This window comes from Alligator mississippiensis, chromosome 14, assembly GCF_030867095.1.
Source record: "Alligator mississippiensis isolate rAllMis1 chromosome 14, rAllMis1, whole genome shotgun sequence".
Classification (NCBI taxonomy): Eukaryota; Metazoa; Chordata; order Crocodylia; family Alligatoridae; genus Alligator; species Alligator mississippiensis.
The window spans coordinates 31,401,728-31,420,541 of NC_081837.1; the positions used below are offsets into that span (position 1 = coordinate 31,401,728).

Below are 18,814 nucleotides of genomic sequence, written 5' to 3' on the forward strand. Positions count from 1 at the left end.
ATCCAAATGACCAGAAAACTGCTGAGCTCACCAACTCTCCCTTCTCAAGAAGGGAGTGTCAGCCAGGGCTTTGCTGATGTCCCGTTGCACTAGAATTATTGCACAAGCCATCATTTCTGTACAGATTTATTGCCCCCAGTTGTACATGCTGGAGCACAATGAAGTATTCCTGAACTGGGGAGGCTGTTACCATTTAAGGGCTGTTTTTCCTGAAATGAAATATGCACAGTAGTGACTGGAGCACCCACATCAGGATAAAAGATTCCAGCAGCTGTACCCTCCTCTTCCCAGAGCATCAGGCTCTCCTGGGATGGGAAGGATGCTCTCTGTGTGCCAGATCATTCGTTTAGCTCTGCACCCACACGTCTGGGATTCCCCCCTTCCCCATCCCACCACATTTCTTATGCTCCTAATTCAGTTGGAAATTCAGACCTACAAAGCCGGGCTTTCTAATGAGTTGACAACTCTAAGGCAGAACCTCAGTGTTGTTTTGGGGTTTTGCCCAGACCTGTGTTTTTGGGCTTGTGCACAATGGTGCTTTGTGGCATGCTGGGGCATTCTAGAGAACAGATTACAGAGGGACCTGGCTTGAAGCACAGGTACCAGGAGCCACTGGGCTCTGGTCTGGCATAGGCTGAGACACAGAGCTGCCGTAGAGCTGCCTCAGCTCCAGCGGTCTGAAAGATGCTGTTCAGGTTGAGGCTGTTGCTCTCAGCCTCTCCTGCTCCAGGCCTCTCTGCAGCCTGCTAACGTAGCTACGCACTCCCCCAATGTTGCTTCTCCTGGGGATGGCACACAGGAGCCAGGGGCCAAAATCTGGCCTCTCATTTTTGTAGTCATTGGGATTCATCCTGATAGGGATGCGGTGTGAGGGAACAGGTTTGCCTAGGGATGCTCAGTGGCATGTGTCCCGTCCTGCACTCATTCTGCTTTAAGCCCAGCAGAAGGCGGGTGTAAGGCCTGTGGCTGTGCGTGCCTGTGCTTCCTGCTTTTTTTTTATATATTTCTCTATATACGGTTATATATCTACCATAAGCTTTCCTTCACACACTTTACAACAGTTTTAAATCTGACGCACCCGCTACAATAAACTCACCTGTGCTCCCATCCACACGCCTTTCCCTAATTCAAAAGAAGTCTTTTAGTCCTCCTCCCCATTTTGGGTTTTACATTCTCAGTTCATTCATTGCCCTTGTTGTTGTCACTGTTGCTGTCGCTTCCACTACTGCTGTCATCGTCTCTGTCTCCAGGTTCGGTTGTGTTGCTGTGTTCCTCATCATCCTTGTCCACTCCACCTCTCGGTGGGTGTTTGAAAAGTTTGTGCCACGTGTCTCTCTTACAGGTGGAGTTGGTTGTTTTTTCTCTGTCCTCTCCCTGGCATGTCCTTGTGTAAATGCAAATGCCTAGCACTGGCCTACCATGCTGTTTACTTAGAGCAGCAGGGCTGGCAGTCAGCACCCGGTGTAAACAGCATCCTTTACACTGCAGGCTGTAATGAGAGCCATTGTTCCACATGAGAGGCCTGCCTGCCCTATACAGCGCCCCGCACTCTCTCCATTTCCTTCCTGCTTCTCTTGATTGTTCCTTGCTGCATTCTTCATCCCTCTCCTGACCATCTTCTTGGTTTGCTGAGCACAAAGGGGTCAGATTCTGTTCTCAGCATGCTGCTATGCAAATTGGAGTTACTGAAGGTGTCCTCAGACAGCTCACTGCCTTTTTCCAGGGCTTGCTGCTTAAAATCAGGATAATTTGGACTCGGGGAGCCTGCTGAGGATGTGCAGTGTGACCCATTGTGACCGCAGCAGTTGGGACTTCAAAGCAGGGAGATCAGAAATGAGGTGTCAGTGGCTGTGATCTGCACTATACAGGGTGTGGGGACTGCACCGTGCCCAAGGAGTAAAACTGAGGAAGCCATGGAAAGGCCTGAAGGTGGGAAACAGGGCATGCGAGAGGGAGAGGTGCACCCCCCCCCCCCTTTGGGGTTAAGAGTGGGAAAGGTGGAGTCCACGCTGAGGAGAGGGGTAATGAGTGTGCCAGCTCCCAGCACCCGAACTGCCATCCAGCTGTGCACACCAACACACACCCAGGGCATACACATAGTCCGCTCACAAATGCTTGCATGTGTACACATACACCTCTGCACACATAGCCAGACAAGGTCCTTTGGGTCAATGTGATATTTTTTATTAGACCAACTGAACAGATGGAAAAAATGTTCTTTGCAAGCTTTCATGCACAAACACCCTTCTTCAGCTATAAGGAGAGTGTCCAACACAGCTACAACCACCACCCCTCTGCACACAAAGCACATTCCTATAGGACAGCATTGTTTTTATGAAGCTCTGAAGAAAGGAAAACAGACCCCTTTACAGCCAGGCCATTAAAAGACAAAGGGACAGATCCTATTCCATCTATTTGGCTTCTAGGTAGGCTTGCAAGCCTAAGTGTGATTATTTCACCATGATCAAGTCCCTGAAAATCCATTAATGCATCTACTTTGGTAACATGCCATCCTCTTTCCCATAAGACTGTCACAAAGAAGAAGGAAGAAGGAGGACCCCCCCCCCCCCCACCCTTTGCATTAGCAGTTTTTCAGGGGCTCAAGCAGGGTAGAATAGAATTACAATTAGGCACCTAAATCAAGTGACATAATAAGTACAATAAAATCTGGCCTGTGTAGAGAGCTGCACTGGGGCAGATCTCTCATCAGTGCAAGTCTGGAAACCTCTGCTGAATTCTGGAGTCCTCCCACTCGAGCAGTTTCCCCATCTGCAAACAGGAGTGATGCTACTGACCTCCCTTGGTAAAGAGCTTGCAGATCATGTATTCAAAAGCAGTGTTGGGGAACCAAGAATTATTGGTAGCATGTGGAGTCTCTTTATTCTTAAAACCCTAGCAGCCAAATAAAACAACAAAGATGGAAAGCTGGGATTTGGCCTAAGACTGTTCCAGCCCCCAGATAAAGGGCTGCTCTTTCTGTGCTGTCCGTTACCAGATCTGTGTCCATCCCCAAAACAGTGGGGCCAGATCCCTCCATCTCAAAGTCTAGGGACTGGACAGAAACCCTGTAAGTGCTTCTACACATGCAATTAATGTGCCCCTGTGCATCTGAATGTGCGCCCGTTGGGAGGAAATTTGCTCTCAATGGGAACAGTTCAGTCTAGGGCTACTCCTGCTCTCCTTTTCCCCCCTGCAGCAGCCAAGGAAAGCTCCAGACTCCCCTGGGGCCAGCCCCAGGCTGGTAGCAGGCACAGGGGCTGGTCTCTGTGAAGAGGGAGAGAGCTGTCCCAGCTGTTGGGCAGCTGCCTTCCAGTTATGTGGAGATTGGGACGGGTCCCAATCTCCATGCGGCTGGCAGGCAGCTGGCCAGCAGCTGGGACAGCTCTCCCAGCCACGTGGAAATCAAGATGAGTCCTGATCTCCACATGGCTAGCAGACAGCATCCTGTGAGCTGGGACAGCTCTACCCACCCTGCGGACGTCTGCTGCCAAGGCTGACTGGGAGCAATTTGCTCCCAGTAAGCGTCTACATGTGTGCTTCAGCGCTTTAGTTTAATGCACTGATTTCTACTACCTGTATCTACAGGTACTAGAAAATAGTGCATTAGATTAATGCACTGCACAATAATTGCTGCACACAGTGACGGTCTATTATGCAGTAGGTTAATCTAACACGCAGTAAAGCGTCTTGCGTAGACACACCCTGTAATATCATGTCCACCCTTGTGCCTGCCTCAAACTCTCCCAGCAGATACCACCTCCCTCTCCCCAGGGGCCTCTACGCTGCAGAGCCCTTGAACATGTTATATACTAATCTCAGCCTGGATTCCAGACCACCCACTTGCAACCCACAAGCTTACGTTTAGGGAACCCTTACTTTTAGGGGAATGTCACTTCCATCCCCTCCAGCCTTTGGGAGGGTTTCCCTTTAAATGTGAGGGTTTGTGATGCTTTCCAAGACAGCATCAGGGAGGGAAAATAACTTCATTGTGTTGTTGTTGGGGTTTTTTTTAAGTTTTCTCTTTTTTAATTATAGGATGCTGCAGAACAACCAGCTCAGACGGATCCCTGCAGAGGCACTGAGGGATCTTCCAAACCTCCAGTCTCTGTAAGTCATTAAGACTCAGCACCATGAGCTGCAGAATCCCTTGAGGCCCTGGGCTTCCCAGCAACTGAGTCACTAGTTCCTTTTTGGGGGATGTTCTGTCCCTTCGGCTTTTTCTTTCCCAAGTGAAAAAAAATAAATCTTCTGTCACTTATTTTGGAGGGAGCAGGGGCAGAGGCTGGTGGAAGGAGCTCTCTTGTTAAAGATGTTGCAGTGAGATTGGCCCATGGGCCTGTTCTGATAAAAAGGCCACTGGAACTGATGTGCATTTCCAGAAGCACTGGGAAATGCCTTCACATACAGCAGTCTCCACACTTAGCCCTGCAGCTGAAGCCTACCACACAGAAGGGAAAACAGGCATTGCCTACACACAAATTGTACTACTCTATGGCTACAGCTTCTCCACAGTGTGGGTGGAATATATTAGTGTTAGTGTTTGCTAATAGGTTAGAGAGAATGGATTCATATAGGATGGCTTGGATAGGGATGAGCCTCAGGCAGGGGTTAGGGCTAGATGACCTCTTGGAGGTCCTTTTCAGCCCCACTTCTCTCGGCTTCTATGATTTTGTGATATCATTGTAAAAATGCTTATTTCCAGCTAGTGATTCCAGGATTGGGAAAGAAACGTTCTATACCAGCATGGTACCCATTTATATTGGGATAACTGCATTCACACTAGGCTATGTATGGTGTATTGGTTACAAGATCACACCCACACCTGCAGTGATTATATGGTGCAATTTTCAGATGTAAAGCTGGGCTCAGAAACAGGGCTCTAGAGTTTTACTCACTGAGTTTGAGAAATAACTACTTGGCAATCTTGTGGTAAAGTGTGCAGTGGGTTTCATGCATTTTTCACATTGTAAAAACATTTTGAATGGTTTCTTTTCTCCAGGTTGATGAAGAATTAATCTTAAGCTCCTCACTCCAACCCTAACCCAGCTGTGGTTTCTTTACCATGCAGAAGTGATTTAAATCAGAATTTTCTTGGTGATCAAGAACATTTTACAATAGGCTTTTGTTGGCCATTCATCTCTCTATTGTTTAATCCAGATTTAAAATGTTGTGCCTATTAAAAAGGATTTGGTATATTTATTGCTATGGTTTTCAGAAATTGCTGTTACTGCAAGTGGGTAACATCATGACAGTCATTTCCCCATTTTAAAAATTGGAGACAGAGATCCAGGCCTTCTTCCTTCCTGCTGGGGGCAACGTGTAGTCAAAGAGTGTTTGTAAAGCCTTTGAAATATCTGCTTTGGAGGTATCATGTGGAAAATGTTACACGGTAACCCTACAAAAGTATTGAGGAATGCAACGGGGGTGGGGAACTTCACACAATAGTCTAGCCAAATCCCCCTGCATGCAGTGCTCTGTAGTGGGGCTCTGGGCCAAGCTACAGAGCTAGCTTGGCACCCACCAGCGGCTGGCAGTGATGTCTGGTATTGCAGCTCAGGACTGACCCTCCAGGGTTCAGCTGTAAAAAACAAAGTGTCTATGCAGAGACATAATGAAGTCTCCCCCAGAGCTACACTTACACACCTAAACCAGTCTCTCCTTTGTCCAGTGGAGAGCAGAGCTGTGCAGCTAGTCAGTGCACTTGCAGCATGTAGTTATTGCCGAAATCCCAGTATCGTTAGGCTATGCAGGTCCTGTTCCCCTGGTCAGTCTGGAGTTTCCACTGAGACTACAGGTAACATTTTTTGCGGCTGGCATAGCCCACGTGGCCTGGCACACTGTCCCTGTAGTGGTGGCTGGGTCTCAAGGAGACTGAGGCAGCCTTATTTTAGTCTAACACCAGATTCATACCAGGGATACTTCCTTGACTTCCATAGGAATTACTCCTGATGTACACCAGCGTGAGACCAGACTCCAGCCACCGGTGTCTGGATTACCAGATACTATGAGGGAGAAATAAGTACAAACAAAGGGAGCCCAGTGGAAAAGCAACAGCTTTCTTTTCCATCTGCCAAAATTTAGAGATGTCCCTAATGTGAGTTAAAGGTCCAGGAATTTTTATCCAGTTGACTCATAGTAGCTAAAAGACCCTTGTGGCCTCTGTGAAGCTCTGTATTTATCCCTTGCCGAATGGCACCACTAGCCAGTGGAATAACTCAGAAGCCCTCAAGACCTCCCTCCTCGAAAGAACATAAGCTAGCGGAAGCAGAGGAAAACAAAAAAGCCCAAAAATGGCTTCCAGACATGTCCAGTGTAGACTGGACATGGAGCCTGACCTGGCCATGGGCTTTGGGGAAGAAATGACCTCTCATTTAAAAAGGAACCAGGCCATGTTTGTACAGAGCCCTATCAAGTGCCTCCAGTCCTTCAAGCTGGAATTAATTGCATGGGTAATTTACTTTCCCAAATGAGGAATGACAACGTCCTTGTCCAGCTTTGCTGCCTTTCTTGGTTAGTCTCACTCGTTATGTCGATAATACTGAGTGGCCTGGGAGGAAGACACTGTCCCCCACCCCAGAAAGCTGGAAAGGAGAGGGTTTAGCAGGCACAAAACAGGTAAGATCAGCAGCATGATCAGCCTCAGCGGCCTGGCATTTGCACCAAGCTGTCTTGTTACTATCATGACAATATCTAGTTCTTATCAGGCCCTTTCCTTCCACGGATCTCTAAACAATTTACTGTGGTGGTGAGTCCCACTAGTCCCATTTTACAGATGGAAGATGGAGGCCCAGGGAAGTGAAGGGACACACTTATGATCACCCAGCAGCCAAGAACAGGATCTCTTGATCCCAGGCTGCCTCCTAACCTTATGGGTGATCTGTGGTAGTCTGCACCTGCACTTTGTCCCCCATGGCACAGCTGGGCCTGGAATATAGTTGTCTCTCGAGAGCTGGATTCCACAAAGAGCCCTTAGCCCTGGCAGGAGTTCCTTCGAAGTCTTTCTTCCAGGCACTGGCCCAGTGTGTCCTGCCTCATGCTTGCATGATCTGACCACACAGTACAACTGCAGACTTCCAGGAAAAAGAGCAAGGCATGCCTCAGCATAGGTGTTGCCTAAATCTAACATTTGGGTGCCTGCCTCAGGATGATTCAAAATGACATGATTTGGCACCTGGGATCCCTGTTCAGTCAATGAAAGACTTTGGAGATGCCTAAGAACAGTTTGGTAGAGGCACATAGGTGCTCAGCATAGAGGATGGGGAGCTGCAGGCAGCTCCAAAGGGCAATTCAGGAAGTCTGGAGGTAGCCAATAGGAACCGTGAAATCACAGGGATGTGTCTGAACTCCAGCCCATCTCAGGAGCCATCCACAAGTGCCTCCATTCTTCAAGCCCCTTTTTAACTCTCATGTCAGCTTACTATAGTTTATGGTGTGTTCCTGATTGCCAGGCAGCTATTTAATAGTCTATGAAGTACCATGCAAGCCCTACTGTCCTACAGTTCCTAGAAGGGTCTCATAGCATATCCTACACTGGTCTCATATCAGCAAAGTATTAGCCAGACTGGGTCTTCCTTACACTATTGTAAATTCGGAGTAACTCCAGTGGTGTAAAATTGGAATAGATGAGATCATACTCTGGCCTATTATGTCCCCCTCTCAATGCAGTGCCTAAGAGGCTACATCCAACTCTGTTAGACTCTTCTTTATCAAGTCTTCAAATAGTACGAGCTGACAAGGGACCCTTCTTTTATTAGTTCTTCAAATAGTGGGAGTTATGGTTGCAAACTGCATGCCAAGCAATAAAGACACCGGTCTCTGCCGGGGCTGAGGAGGCAAGAGTCTAGTTCTCAATACCCATGACTCTTAGTGACACTTATGCTCCACTTAGTGAACTTTTACAAATCTGACCCTACACATGGAGCTGAAAAGAGTTAGAAACAGAAAAGAATGATTCATGACTAATTTAGTCTTTTGTTCTGTGCAACACTTACACTGTAAAGATGCTGTGAAGTCCAAATAACCATTCCCAGCATGCCAGGCCTAGTTACCCACACAACACACACTGCTACTTTAGTTGGATTTTGGCATGTTCAAAAACATAGGACACAGTAAATGCCACAAGAGGACTCACAAGGTATTTAAAGGACTATAACCCTATTCCTATGCACTACAGTCACAAAAAGAAAAAGATTTGCCATTCCTCTCTTCCTTATTGTGCCTTTGTACGAAGGAGAAACTGGTGCTTCTATGCATTTTTGTGCATGTATGTGCACACGAGAGAGTGGGGAGAGAGGCAAAGAAATCAAGACACCCTGGCAACTTTCCTTCTAAATTTGAGTTCAGTATAGAAATACCCTTCTGTAGTGATCTCCCCTTGCTCATTAAATTCCATTAAATGAGTGGCTATTAGGATAAATTAGGTCTGATTTGAAAGAGATGAAAGGTTATGGAGTAAACAGCCTTCCCTTGTACCAGACTTCATTGTGTTTTAAGGCAGATATAAAGCTAAGCTGATTTGCTCAGGTTTCATTGGTTCTGCCAATACTTCTCTGAATGCAAGTAACTGGCCCCAGGCCATGAACCTTCAGTTCTTGCTGGGTCTCACAGAGATAGCCATTTCTGAAGAAGAGAGGAAAGGTCCATATTGCAGATTTTTCTCTTCTTATTATTCATGTATCTATGAGTAACTTTCCACAAGTTTATGAGGCTCTTATATATTTATTGCAAGCATATGAACCAGCCTGGAACATCCATATATCATCACAGCCTGGCTTCCAAACGTTACAGATTGGGGTATCTGAGCCCGTGCTTATTCATCTTGCCTGAAGCCTCTGGTTTTTCCATTCAGAAATGGGAAACAATTTTATGCACTTCATGACTGCTCACCCTGAGTTATAGGGCTTGCATGGCACTTCACAGACTATTAAATAGCTGCCTGGCAATCAGGAACACACCATAAACTATAGTAAGCTGACATGAGAGTTAAAAAGGGGCTTGAAGACTGGAGCAGACTGGAGAGGGAAGGAATACAGAGTTGTAGTGCACAAAAAGGGACTGCACAGTGTTCAAAAGCAAATGTCTGAAAGGACAAGGAAATAAACAAAAAGCTCCTCCTTCTCTTTGGGTTTGGGATAGTGAAGTCTGTCAGCAGTGGTGCATCTTCAAATGTAACACAGAATTGAAATGCAGGTAAAGGAACAGAGGAGAGTCAGGCTGTGAGGAAGGAAGTTTTTATATAAACATCCACAGAGGCCTCCTGAACATGCTGACAAATGGTAGGTTTAGAGACCTACGTGCCCAAAAGTGGATTTGATTTGCTTGGCTGTTGTACATGAAATCAGGGTCTAGAGTTGGTCAAATATTAGTTGCAGTTAAACTTTCTTGGGAGTTTACTTTGCAATAATTCATAAGCCCACTATGATCCCTATGAACATAGATAAGTCTCTGTACCGTCAGCTGAATGAACTATTTTCAACTTGTGTCTGGTGTTTAGTTTGATTTCTGCTCCACCACTGTTCATCTCAGTCACGTGCTATGGTTTGTGCCCCCTGATTAGACTGGAAAGTTTTAAATAGGAAAGCGACAGATACTTGTTAACAACCCTGTGGTCTTATTGTGGACACACTTTTTTTCTCATTTCCTTGTGGATGTTTCATGCAGGACAGCCAGTCCCAAAATTTGCCCAGACAAAAAGGCATTCACACAAATGTTTGCCAATAGCAAACAAAAACGGGCAAAATTAGCAAACAAGGGGGGCACCAACAAGGATAAACTGAAAAGCATTCAGAATGAGCTTGAATGTTCATGACTGCTCTTTTCAAATGCTCAGCAATGTCTGCTTTGGGCTCAGAATTTAATTGAATCTTCTGCTTTTTTTCCCTCCTGATTATATCACAGCATCACCTTAAATCCCAACTCTGAGAGGGGGTGCCCACTATACCAAACACCGAACAGCAGTTCTTATGGGAGGAAATCAACTTTGGGGCTTGCCAAGGAGCAAGATCTAAGAGCTGTTAACATGAGCTACCAGCTCTAGGAAAAATTGGAGGGAATAAACCATAAGAACAGCTCTGTGGTTCAGAGGTGGGTGGGAGAATGGCTTACACAGTGATGCTGCCCAGCATTGTGTGGTCTAAAGACACAAACTTTATTAGATAATTGACCTTTATTTTATATGTAGTAACATATCATTATTATATTTATATCATATTATCTATTCTATTTTAGTTTTACTATATACCATACAGAATATAAGCACAGGAGACCAGGAAGGGATATATAGGAAACCATGCAAAGATGGGTGCTTTGCCTAGTTTTACTCAACTGACCCAGAGAGAAACAGTTCCAATCAGCAAGCTTTCCACATTGCCATGGCGTGATCTGGAGTGTTTATGTTGCATCCTCATGGGAATGCAAAGCAATGTAGATGCCCATAATGGTTCTGCCCCTCCAAACAAACCCATTTCCTTTCCCTTGTCTCCCCCACCCCCCAAAAAATAATAAAAGAAGAAGTTTCTCCCTTTGTGGAAAGATGATTGATCAAAGCTATCAACCCTTATTGTGCTGTGCACCAAAGACCCTTTGGAGCCTCAGGTTTGCTACTGCATTGTTTGCTTGGTTCATCTTCCATGATAGGTGTAGAATCCCCCCCCCAGTGCACTTCGGGGTATCACACAGAGCAGGAACCAGGGGCTGAGGCATAAAGAAGGAAAATCACTATTATTTCAAACAGCCAAAGTGCCAGGTAATTAGGAAAAATAGCACCTGACCCCATAGTACCAGACCTTCACAGGACAGAGGGCACACGCAAAACTTGACTGGACTTGGAGGGAGTGCTGGGTGGGAAAAGAGTGGTGCCCCTGTGCTGTGCCAAGGAACATACACATGGATCTGTTTCTTCCCAGATTTGCAGCTGGCATCAGAAAGGTGCAGTCTTGGCTTTAAGGCTGTGACATTTAGCATAAGAAAACAGTCTGCCTGCAAAAGCTAACACTAACCTGACTGGGCAAACAATGCCAGCACGTCTGCTTGAGGCATTTGGGGTTGTGCAGTGAGACTCTTTGCAGCCACTTGGAGATGCCATAGTGATACAGAAGAGCGTGTGCAGGCACACTGGGTGTGGATGCCTTGTGTTTTGCCTCCTGCTGCTCTCTGATCACTTTAACAGCAGCCTCCTGCTATCCTGAGATTATGGGGAGAGCCTGAGAAAATACCAACACTTAATTGCCCTGAGGGGGGTGGAAAAGACATGTAGCAGGGAAAGCTGTTAGGAGGGAGTGAGACAGTGGAACCTGCAGGAACCCTAAGTCTGCTTCATTTGACAGCTCCTTGCACCCCAGCTTCATGTCCCTTCCATGCAGAGTGGATTCAAGAGGTCCAGATGAGCCTGACTCCCCCTTGCACATCACTTCTGCCTACAAACCATCCCCATGCCCCTTCCAGAAACTGCCATCTTTGACTTGTGTATCTCTCAGCTCGGGCTGTGCATCAGATAAGCATGGGCAGTGCCAGGTCATATTGCCCTAGCTGATGCAGTTTCAGCATAGCTGCTTCCCAGAAGGAAGGCCTGAGTGTTGTCTTGCACCAGGTGTTAATACACTTCATCCTGTCTACACTGAGGCAAGCTGGCCCCAGGCACTGGGTGGCATAACTGGTGCTAGACAGAGTAGAGATGGCTGTACATCCTGCCTAGCATCCTCCCAACACTGCGAGGTAACATGTTCCTGCTGTAAGTGCCACCTGCCGTGCCAGGATTAGGCTTCTGCTGTGCTGTTTACCCACTGAGCCTTGTTTCTCCATCCTCTCCCTTTTAGTTCTCTGGATTTACCTTGATTTATGTTCCACTGCTAATTCTCAGCTCACCTGATTGAAATTTCCAGGGGGTTGCCCTAGATTCCCCTCTCATGCGGCTATACTTAGAGAGAGAAGTACATTACCTCACTTACAACCCCACATACCGTACAGCCCCTCTTCAGAAATTGTTTCAATGCCCCTGATTATTGGCTCTGCAGCCAGTTCTCTGCCAGCCAGAGGCGCTATGCTCTGTGAGCATTTCTGGAAGGCCCGGCTGTGGGGTTAGACGATCTGGAGAGCTGCAGCTCCGGGGAACAGGAGCTGTGAGGAGGCACTGGAGAGCAGGAGCTCTGGGAAGGGGTCATCGACAAAGTCCCTGTAGTGGCAAAACTTACATAAAGAGGAATTTGCAATGAAAAATAAATAAGAAGCTAGAGCTCTGTGAAACAATCCTCCTTTTAGGACCTGCTTTTCGCGCAGGCTTGCTGTGCCTTTGGAGTCCATTCTGAAACCTGATGGGAGGTATTAGAGAGAGAAGCACATAGACCTGGTGGCAACGTATCAAAAACACAGAGTGGGTGCCAGTCACTTACGTAATGCTCCCATCCACTTGTGATCCCCTGGCAAAAGCTCAGATTACCAGTGGTTTATAGGTGCAGTAACAACGTACCATGTGTACTCTGGAAGAGTCGTGTGTCAGCCTAATTAACAACTCTGCGGTTTGTGAGCTCTTACCTAAAGCAGATGGGCACTGTGTCTGTTCCCCTGCCAGATGAAAGAGGTCCAGGGAGTTTCAAAGCGAGCAGGTGCTATAAATTATAATTACTGGGCTTGCAGAAAGAAAGGCAGAGAAGGAAGAGAGCCTTGATGAATTAGAAGATCGAGAGCTACTCTTGGGTTTTCTCTTTCAAATCATCATAGTGAAGGGAATGGGCTCCATAGTGAAGGGAATGGCTGAGCCCTTCTGTAGCTTCTCGGTAGACTAGCACCCTGAAAGGTACTCATGGCACAGCTGGCTGATACAGTGGGTGTTCCCTAGGGCAATTAAGTGCTGGCAAAACGATGTCAGTACTTATCTCATGTAGGCCACAGTGTAGTAATCCGGAGGAAGCCGTTCTTTCCTTGTCGGGTTTTAAGTCCACATGAGCCCCAAAGCAAAAGACTTAAAATTGCCACTGTTCTAGCTACCCAAAGCTGCTACTGTAGATCAGCTCTGACCCACAAGACCATCCCCGCACTAGAGTCCAGCAGCCATGCTGTGCTCCTACCTGTTGCTAGGCTGTGTGCCACTGCCACCAGAGACTGAACAAGATCTTCAGGCCTGGAGAAAGGGTGATGTTAATTCCCATCCAGCCCTTTAAGTATCACTTGGGGTGGGAGGTACTTGCAGTTCTCCCTCTCCAAGTATTGCAGGAGGATTTGCTTCACTATCTTGCCACTGCAGGGGCAGTATTGCCCAGTGGTTAGAAGGCTGTAGGACTCAGGGGACCACTTTTCTCCATGCAAGATAATAAAGAATCCCTCATCACGTCTCTTCAAGGTACTTACCAATGCCCATTGCATGTGTGCATCTTGCAACACCTCTGAGAAGCAAGTCTTACTGCCTTCATGCTACAGATGGGCAACAGAAGCAGAGACCAAAGTAGTCTGCTACAGAGCTAAGGTCTGAATGTGGATTTTCAAAGTCCCAGTCAAGCACCCTGACAACTAGGCCAACATTTAAGCCTATGTACTGGTCCCAGCACTGCCACTGTCTTGCTATGACTTGGGGCATGTTGCTCCTCTCTATGCCTCACATACTTCATCTGTGAAATAGGGACAGTATTCCCTAACACACAAATGCACACACGGGGAGGGCACGGCTTTAACTGTTTGTTTATGCCATACTTTAAGCTTCCCAGATCAAAAAGAAAAGCAACACTGTTAGCCCCATTGAAGAACAGCAGGTACTGCATTGAACATTTCCATTGAGGAACTTGCCCTAAACCTTGGTTTCTTGTTCCACTGGTGGACGATGTTTCCTTGACATTTAGACCTCTATTGAATCTGAATGTCTGTTTTCTTGACATTCATATACATAGCAGAGGAAGAGTGATCTAGAGATTAAAAGAAAGAGCTCTCTATGCTCCCCACCAACTTCCACTGACCAGAGGCAACTGGAAGTCCAGTGAAGGGGCTAGAGATGCAGGGCATGGAAAGGGCACATTCAAAAATATTGTTGCCTCCTTGGTGCAGTCAGGAGACCAGTGTTCCAGGCCATTGCAGGAGGGGGCAGCAATTATATGACGTGGGTACATTTAGGATATAATCTTGCCTGCTCCTAAGGAATGCATACACAGGCTAGAAATGAAGAGCAGGCAGCTCCTTGCTCAAAAGTCCCCCCCGTCCTAAACAACATTCTTAAAGCTCTGCGTCCATGTTTTGGGATTTTTTGTTCTTCATGCATCAGAGAAAAGTTTGAGAAACACTTTTCGCTCTATCCAAGGCAATCCACTGTTTCTCCCTGTATAGGCAGCGATTGTCTCTGGAAGGATTTTGTTCATACACACAGACCATAACAGTTTCTCCTAGCACATCCTGACCATCTCTATTGGTTATTTTCTTCTCCTAAAGGAAGAATGGACTACTCCACTTCCAGAAGTGGCAAAAAATATGAAGGGGTAAAATGAGTCATTCACACTGTCCATCATGTCCAAAAACTTGCCATGTCCATACCAACCAGACAGCTGGTCCAATAAAATATATCACCTTCAAGAAATCTTGCTTCTCACATATAAAAATCCCCACATTCTGGCTATACTTTGGCCCCACTAAGGACCTGTTCTGACTCCCCATGACTTCAGCAAGAGAAGAGTTAGACTCTTAACCTCTGAGCACCAAGCCTTCTGTGGAAGGGTTCATTTCCCACCTGGTGAAACAGTTCAATCCCTGCAATCTGCATTGTCTTTAACATGAGCTTTTGGACCGTGATAGAAATGCAATAAAGAACCCTTCAGCCTTTGCCCCTCAGGGCAGATAATTATATTTTTATATATGGCTGGAGATTAAAATGCAAAGAATGACTTATAGCAATTTGCAGATATGTGGGCTTTGATGTAGACAAAGGGGAAAGCTCTTCCCACCTGATCAGCCTCCCACAAACATATAAATTCTTATGACAGATGGAAGGGGAAAATCATTTCAGAATTAGCATGGCCTGAAGAGCTCATCCAAGCCCTCCCCCATTTTCAGATCCCACCTTTGATCTGCTTGAGATTTGACAGCTTGCCGTTAACGGCAATATTGTTCCTTATAAATCACATTTGATGGAAGAAGATTTTAAAAGAGTCACTTCCATTGAGTGTTTACAGGATAAAAAGCTATGGAGATAGAACAGGCATCTATAAAGCAGGGATAATGTAATGTCAATTTACAATCTTCCAGTACGGAATTTATTTTGTGACAAGGCAAGTTCAGTATTGTTAATGTGATTTATGGACCATAAGCTTTTTCTTCTGAGCACAATAAAAAGGAAGTCAAGAAGGAACTATGAAGTAGTTAAAGAGCTTGGAATCTTGAGGGACTCCAATTCAGTCAAAGCAACCATGAGTATTTTCCCTCTGATCTCTATTCCTTGGTTCAGGGGTGCTCAGATTTCTTATGGAGCATACCACCTCTTTAATAGAAATCATGTTTGGGTTGGGAAGTGGAAGTGGAAGAGCTAAGGCAGAGGCGGCACTGAAACCTTCTCCCTCCAAGAAACCCATCTTCTATGTGTGAGGCTATTGGTTGAAGAGCTAATGTGTCTCCGAACACCTCTCTTGTCTCTAACCCAGCAGCTGAGTTTGGAGAGAGCCGCAGTTGAATGTACAGGACTTGTCCCCTCCTTGTTTTCACAAAAAATTGTGTTCTCATAATGGTACATCTGTTGTGTGTAACATAACAGCACAAAACCAAAGGCAAGCCAGTGGGCTTTGCTTCTGGAGCTCCCTAAGGCTGCATTCACGCTGCAATTACACATGCCATCGGGTAAACATCCAGGCAAGCAGCCTGGACATACAGCCTTGTGCCAAAGCCTTTGCTGCCTAGCTTCACTGTGATTGGTACCCAGTGATCCAGAGCAATCGATTAAAGTTCATAGATTCATAGATGTTAGGGTTGGAAGGGACCTCAATAGATCATCGAGTCCGAACCCCTGCATAGGCAGGAAAGAGTGCTGGGTCTAGATGACCCCAGCTAGATGCCTATCTAACCTCCTCTTGAAGACCCCCAGGGTAGGGGAGAGCACCACCTCCCTTGGGAGCCCGTTCCAGACCTTGGCCACTTGAACTGTGAAGAAGTTCTTCCTAATGTCCAGTCTAAATCTGCTCTCTGCTAGCTTGTGGCCATTATTTCTTGTAACCCCCGGGGGCGCCTTGGTGAATAAATACTCACCAATTCCCTTCTGTGCCCCCGTGATGAACTTATAGGCAGCCACAAGGTCACCTCTCAACCTTCTCTTGCGGAAAGAGTTAGAGCAGGTCTGTCTGCTGTAGGCAGGTAGACCTACATAATCTAAGAATCACATGGAACAGGTATGGGAAGAAGGACTCCCCAAGCCCTTTTAGTCAAATCAGGGTATACAGAGAGGGGATATTCCTTGTGTGCTACTTCTGCTTATTAATATAAGAATGACTAATGCCAATTAAATCCCATTTGAAAGTGTTTGTGCTTTGGATGTACCCTGCAGTTCAGCTCCTGGTAACACCTGTGAAGATAAGCTACTGCTCTTTAGTACAGATGAGTGAGAAAAGGGCCTAATAATTTAGCCCCACATCACACAGAATAACTCAGCCTGCCACACCTTACTTGAAAGAAGCTGGTGAGAAGTAGCAGCAATACTGCTCTGGAGTTCCCATAGTCTGAGGTTTTTGTGTTACTACCATGGCTAACCAGGGGCAGATTTAGGGAGCACAGTGGTGCAGTTGCACCCCACTTTGGTTCGTGCTGCACCCAAACTTTAAAAGCAACTGCCTAGGAGGGCAGCTGCATTTCTATTCAGGCAGTGCTGAACAAGTCAATTGGCTTAATGACTCATTATCATTTTCCTGATTCCTGTTAATCTCTCTCCATTTCACAAGTGTTAGCAACCCTCTATCCTTTTCACCATTCAAACTATCCTTTCTTCTGAAATGTTTCTGTCTGCTAGCCATTTCTGGTAATGTCTCTCTTCTATTTCACAGTCCTTCAGACTTTTTTATTAGCTCTAGTTGAAAACCTTAACTCAGGTGTGGTAATATTTACTCAGGTGTAGAAATCCCTGACAGTGAAGTATTGCAGGCACTGTCAAAATGCTCAAGAAGGCTAGATTTTGTTTTGTGAATCAGAATAAGACATGTGCATATAGCTATAATGATCCAATAGCTACAGGACTAATGATACAATATCCTTTGACAATTTTTGCTTAGCTTGTTGTGGGTTGTTGTTTTTTTTTACTCTATATATACTTTAGCAAATTCGTGCACGTTCCAACAGCTATATATTTTTTTCTTTTATCTTAAACTGAATAATATCCTGCTAGCCCCCCTAGCATATTAGTAAAAGCTTCTAGTTTAACTGGAGAAAAATATGTGTTGTTATATGTGATGATGTGCCATACCACCTGCAACCCCTTTTAAAATCCTAGATCAACTATGCGCCTAATTGCCATTTTCCTTTCGTGTTAGCCTTTCAGTCAGTTAATGACTAGAGGAGTCCTGAAGAAAGCTCGGGAAACCCGTGATACCAGGCCAGCCCCTTCAATAGATTCAACAGCCTCCAAACGTAAAAGGTGCTCGAAATCCAAAGCTACGTTGCAATCCAGATTTCACAGATGTTCCTGTCTCTGTGTTAATCTGCTCCCAAGACAAATTTGGAGATGTTCAAAATCTGGTTTATAAACCAGTGGCTTGAGCTGTCCTCTTCTGCCAGACATTTTACCTACTATTTGGTCCGTCTGCCTGTGTTATTCCAGTGGTGCCCATCACTTATGTACAAGAGATTTATAATCTTAATTTTAAGCGCATGTGACGCTGGGATCTCAGAGTCCCTGGGGATGAATCAGAAGCCAGCAGAAAGTGCTCCATCCCTCTGACTTTGGCTTCATAACAGAGTTCTAGATGGGACCCAGTAAGCTGCATCCTTGCTTCCCCCTTGACACGTCATAGCCCTAGTGGAATCAGGCAGCCAGCACAGACTGTGCCTCAATTCACTGGCTCCTAGAATCACTCCATTCACTCCATCCCTGTCTTGGAAAGTATTGGATAGCCTCACTAAATAGCTCTCTTCCTGGCTGCTAAATACCAAGCCCATGTTCTATGTTCTTGGCATAGGAAGGGCTCTTCAAAGGCTCCAGATTAGCACTTTAATATATTTCCCTAGTTGGGAAAGATACACAACACACTATAAATCTTGGGCTGCTGTGTCGTGTCACTCTGGCTCACTTGCAGTTAGTCTGCATCCTCTAGTTTATTGGACTCACTTTTCAGGACTGTGACACACTGAATCAGTGGCTGATGTATCATTTTCCTTACCAATATCCACTATCAAAGCATACACATCTGCCCTTAAATGACTGCAGGTATGTCTCAGTGAGCCTTGAATTAGGGCTCTGTGTCTATCACAAGGGCATGTACTACTCAGAGGGTGCGTCTAAATATGCCCTTTAATGAGCAGTAGACTATTTTGCTGCGCATTAAAGCATCATGTAAAAAATCATGACATTACATTCATGTGCAGTAAACTAGTCTACTGTAAATTGTCACAAAAAAAGCATGCAGATGTGCTACTATTAGCGCAGCCTAATGTGCGTTAATTTAGTACCTAAGAGGTACTAAATTTAATGCACATTAGAAAAGGCGCATTAATGCATGTGTAGATGCACCCAGTCATACATAGGCTGTGTAGTTCAAAGAGAACTGATTGTGTTTGGTTCCCTATTGGAGCATATATTTTCAGTATAATGCGGAAGAACCCACCAAGTGCGTGGGATCTTGAAAGTCATACCCTTCACATCCAGATGAGC

General features: G+C 45.8%; 1 protein-coding gene across 1 annotated transcript in view; it reads left to right on the plus strand.

The window, feature by feature from the left end:
- The window catches only part of LGR6 (leucine rich repeat containing G protein-coupled receptor 6), a 214,234-nt gene that overhangs the window by 98,812 nt on the left and 96,608 nt on the right, over positions 1–18,814 (plus strand). Inside the window, exon 4 of the mRNA XM_014609405.3 lies at positions 4,036–4,107. Coding sequence (XP_014464891.3) covers positions 4,036–4,107 — 72 coding nt within the window. The remainder of the gene's footprint in view (positions 1–4,035; positions 4,108–18,814) is intronic.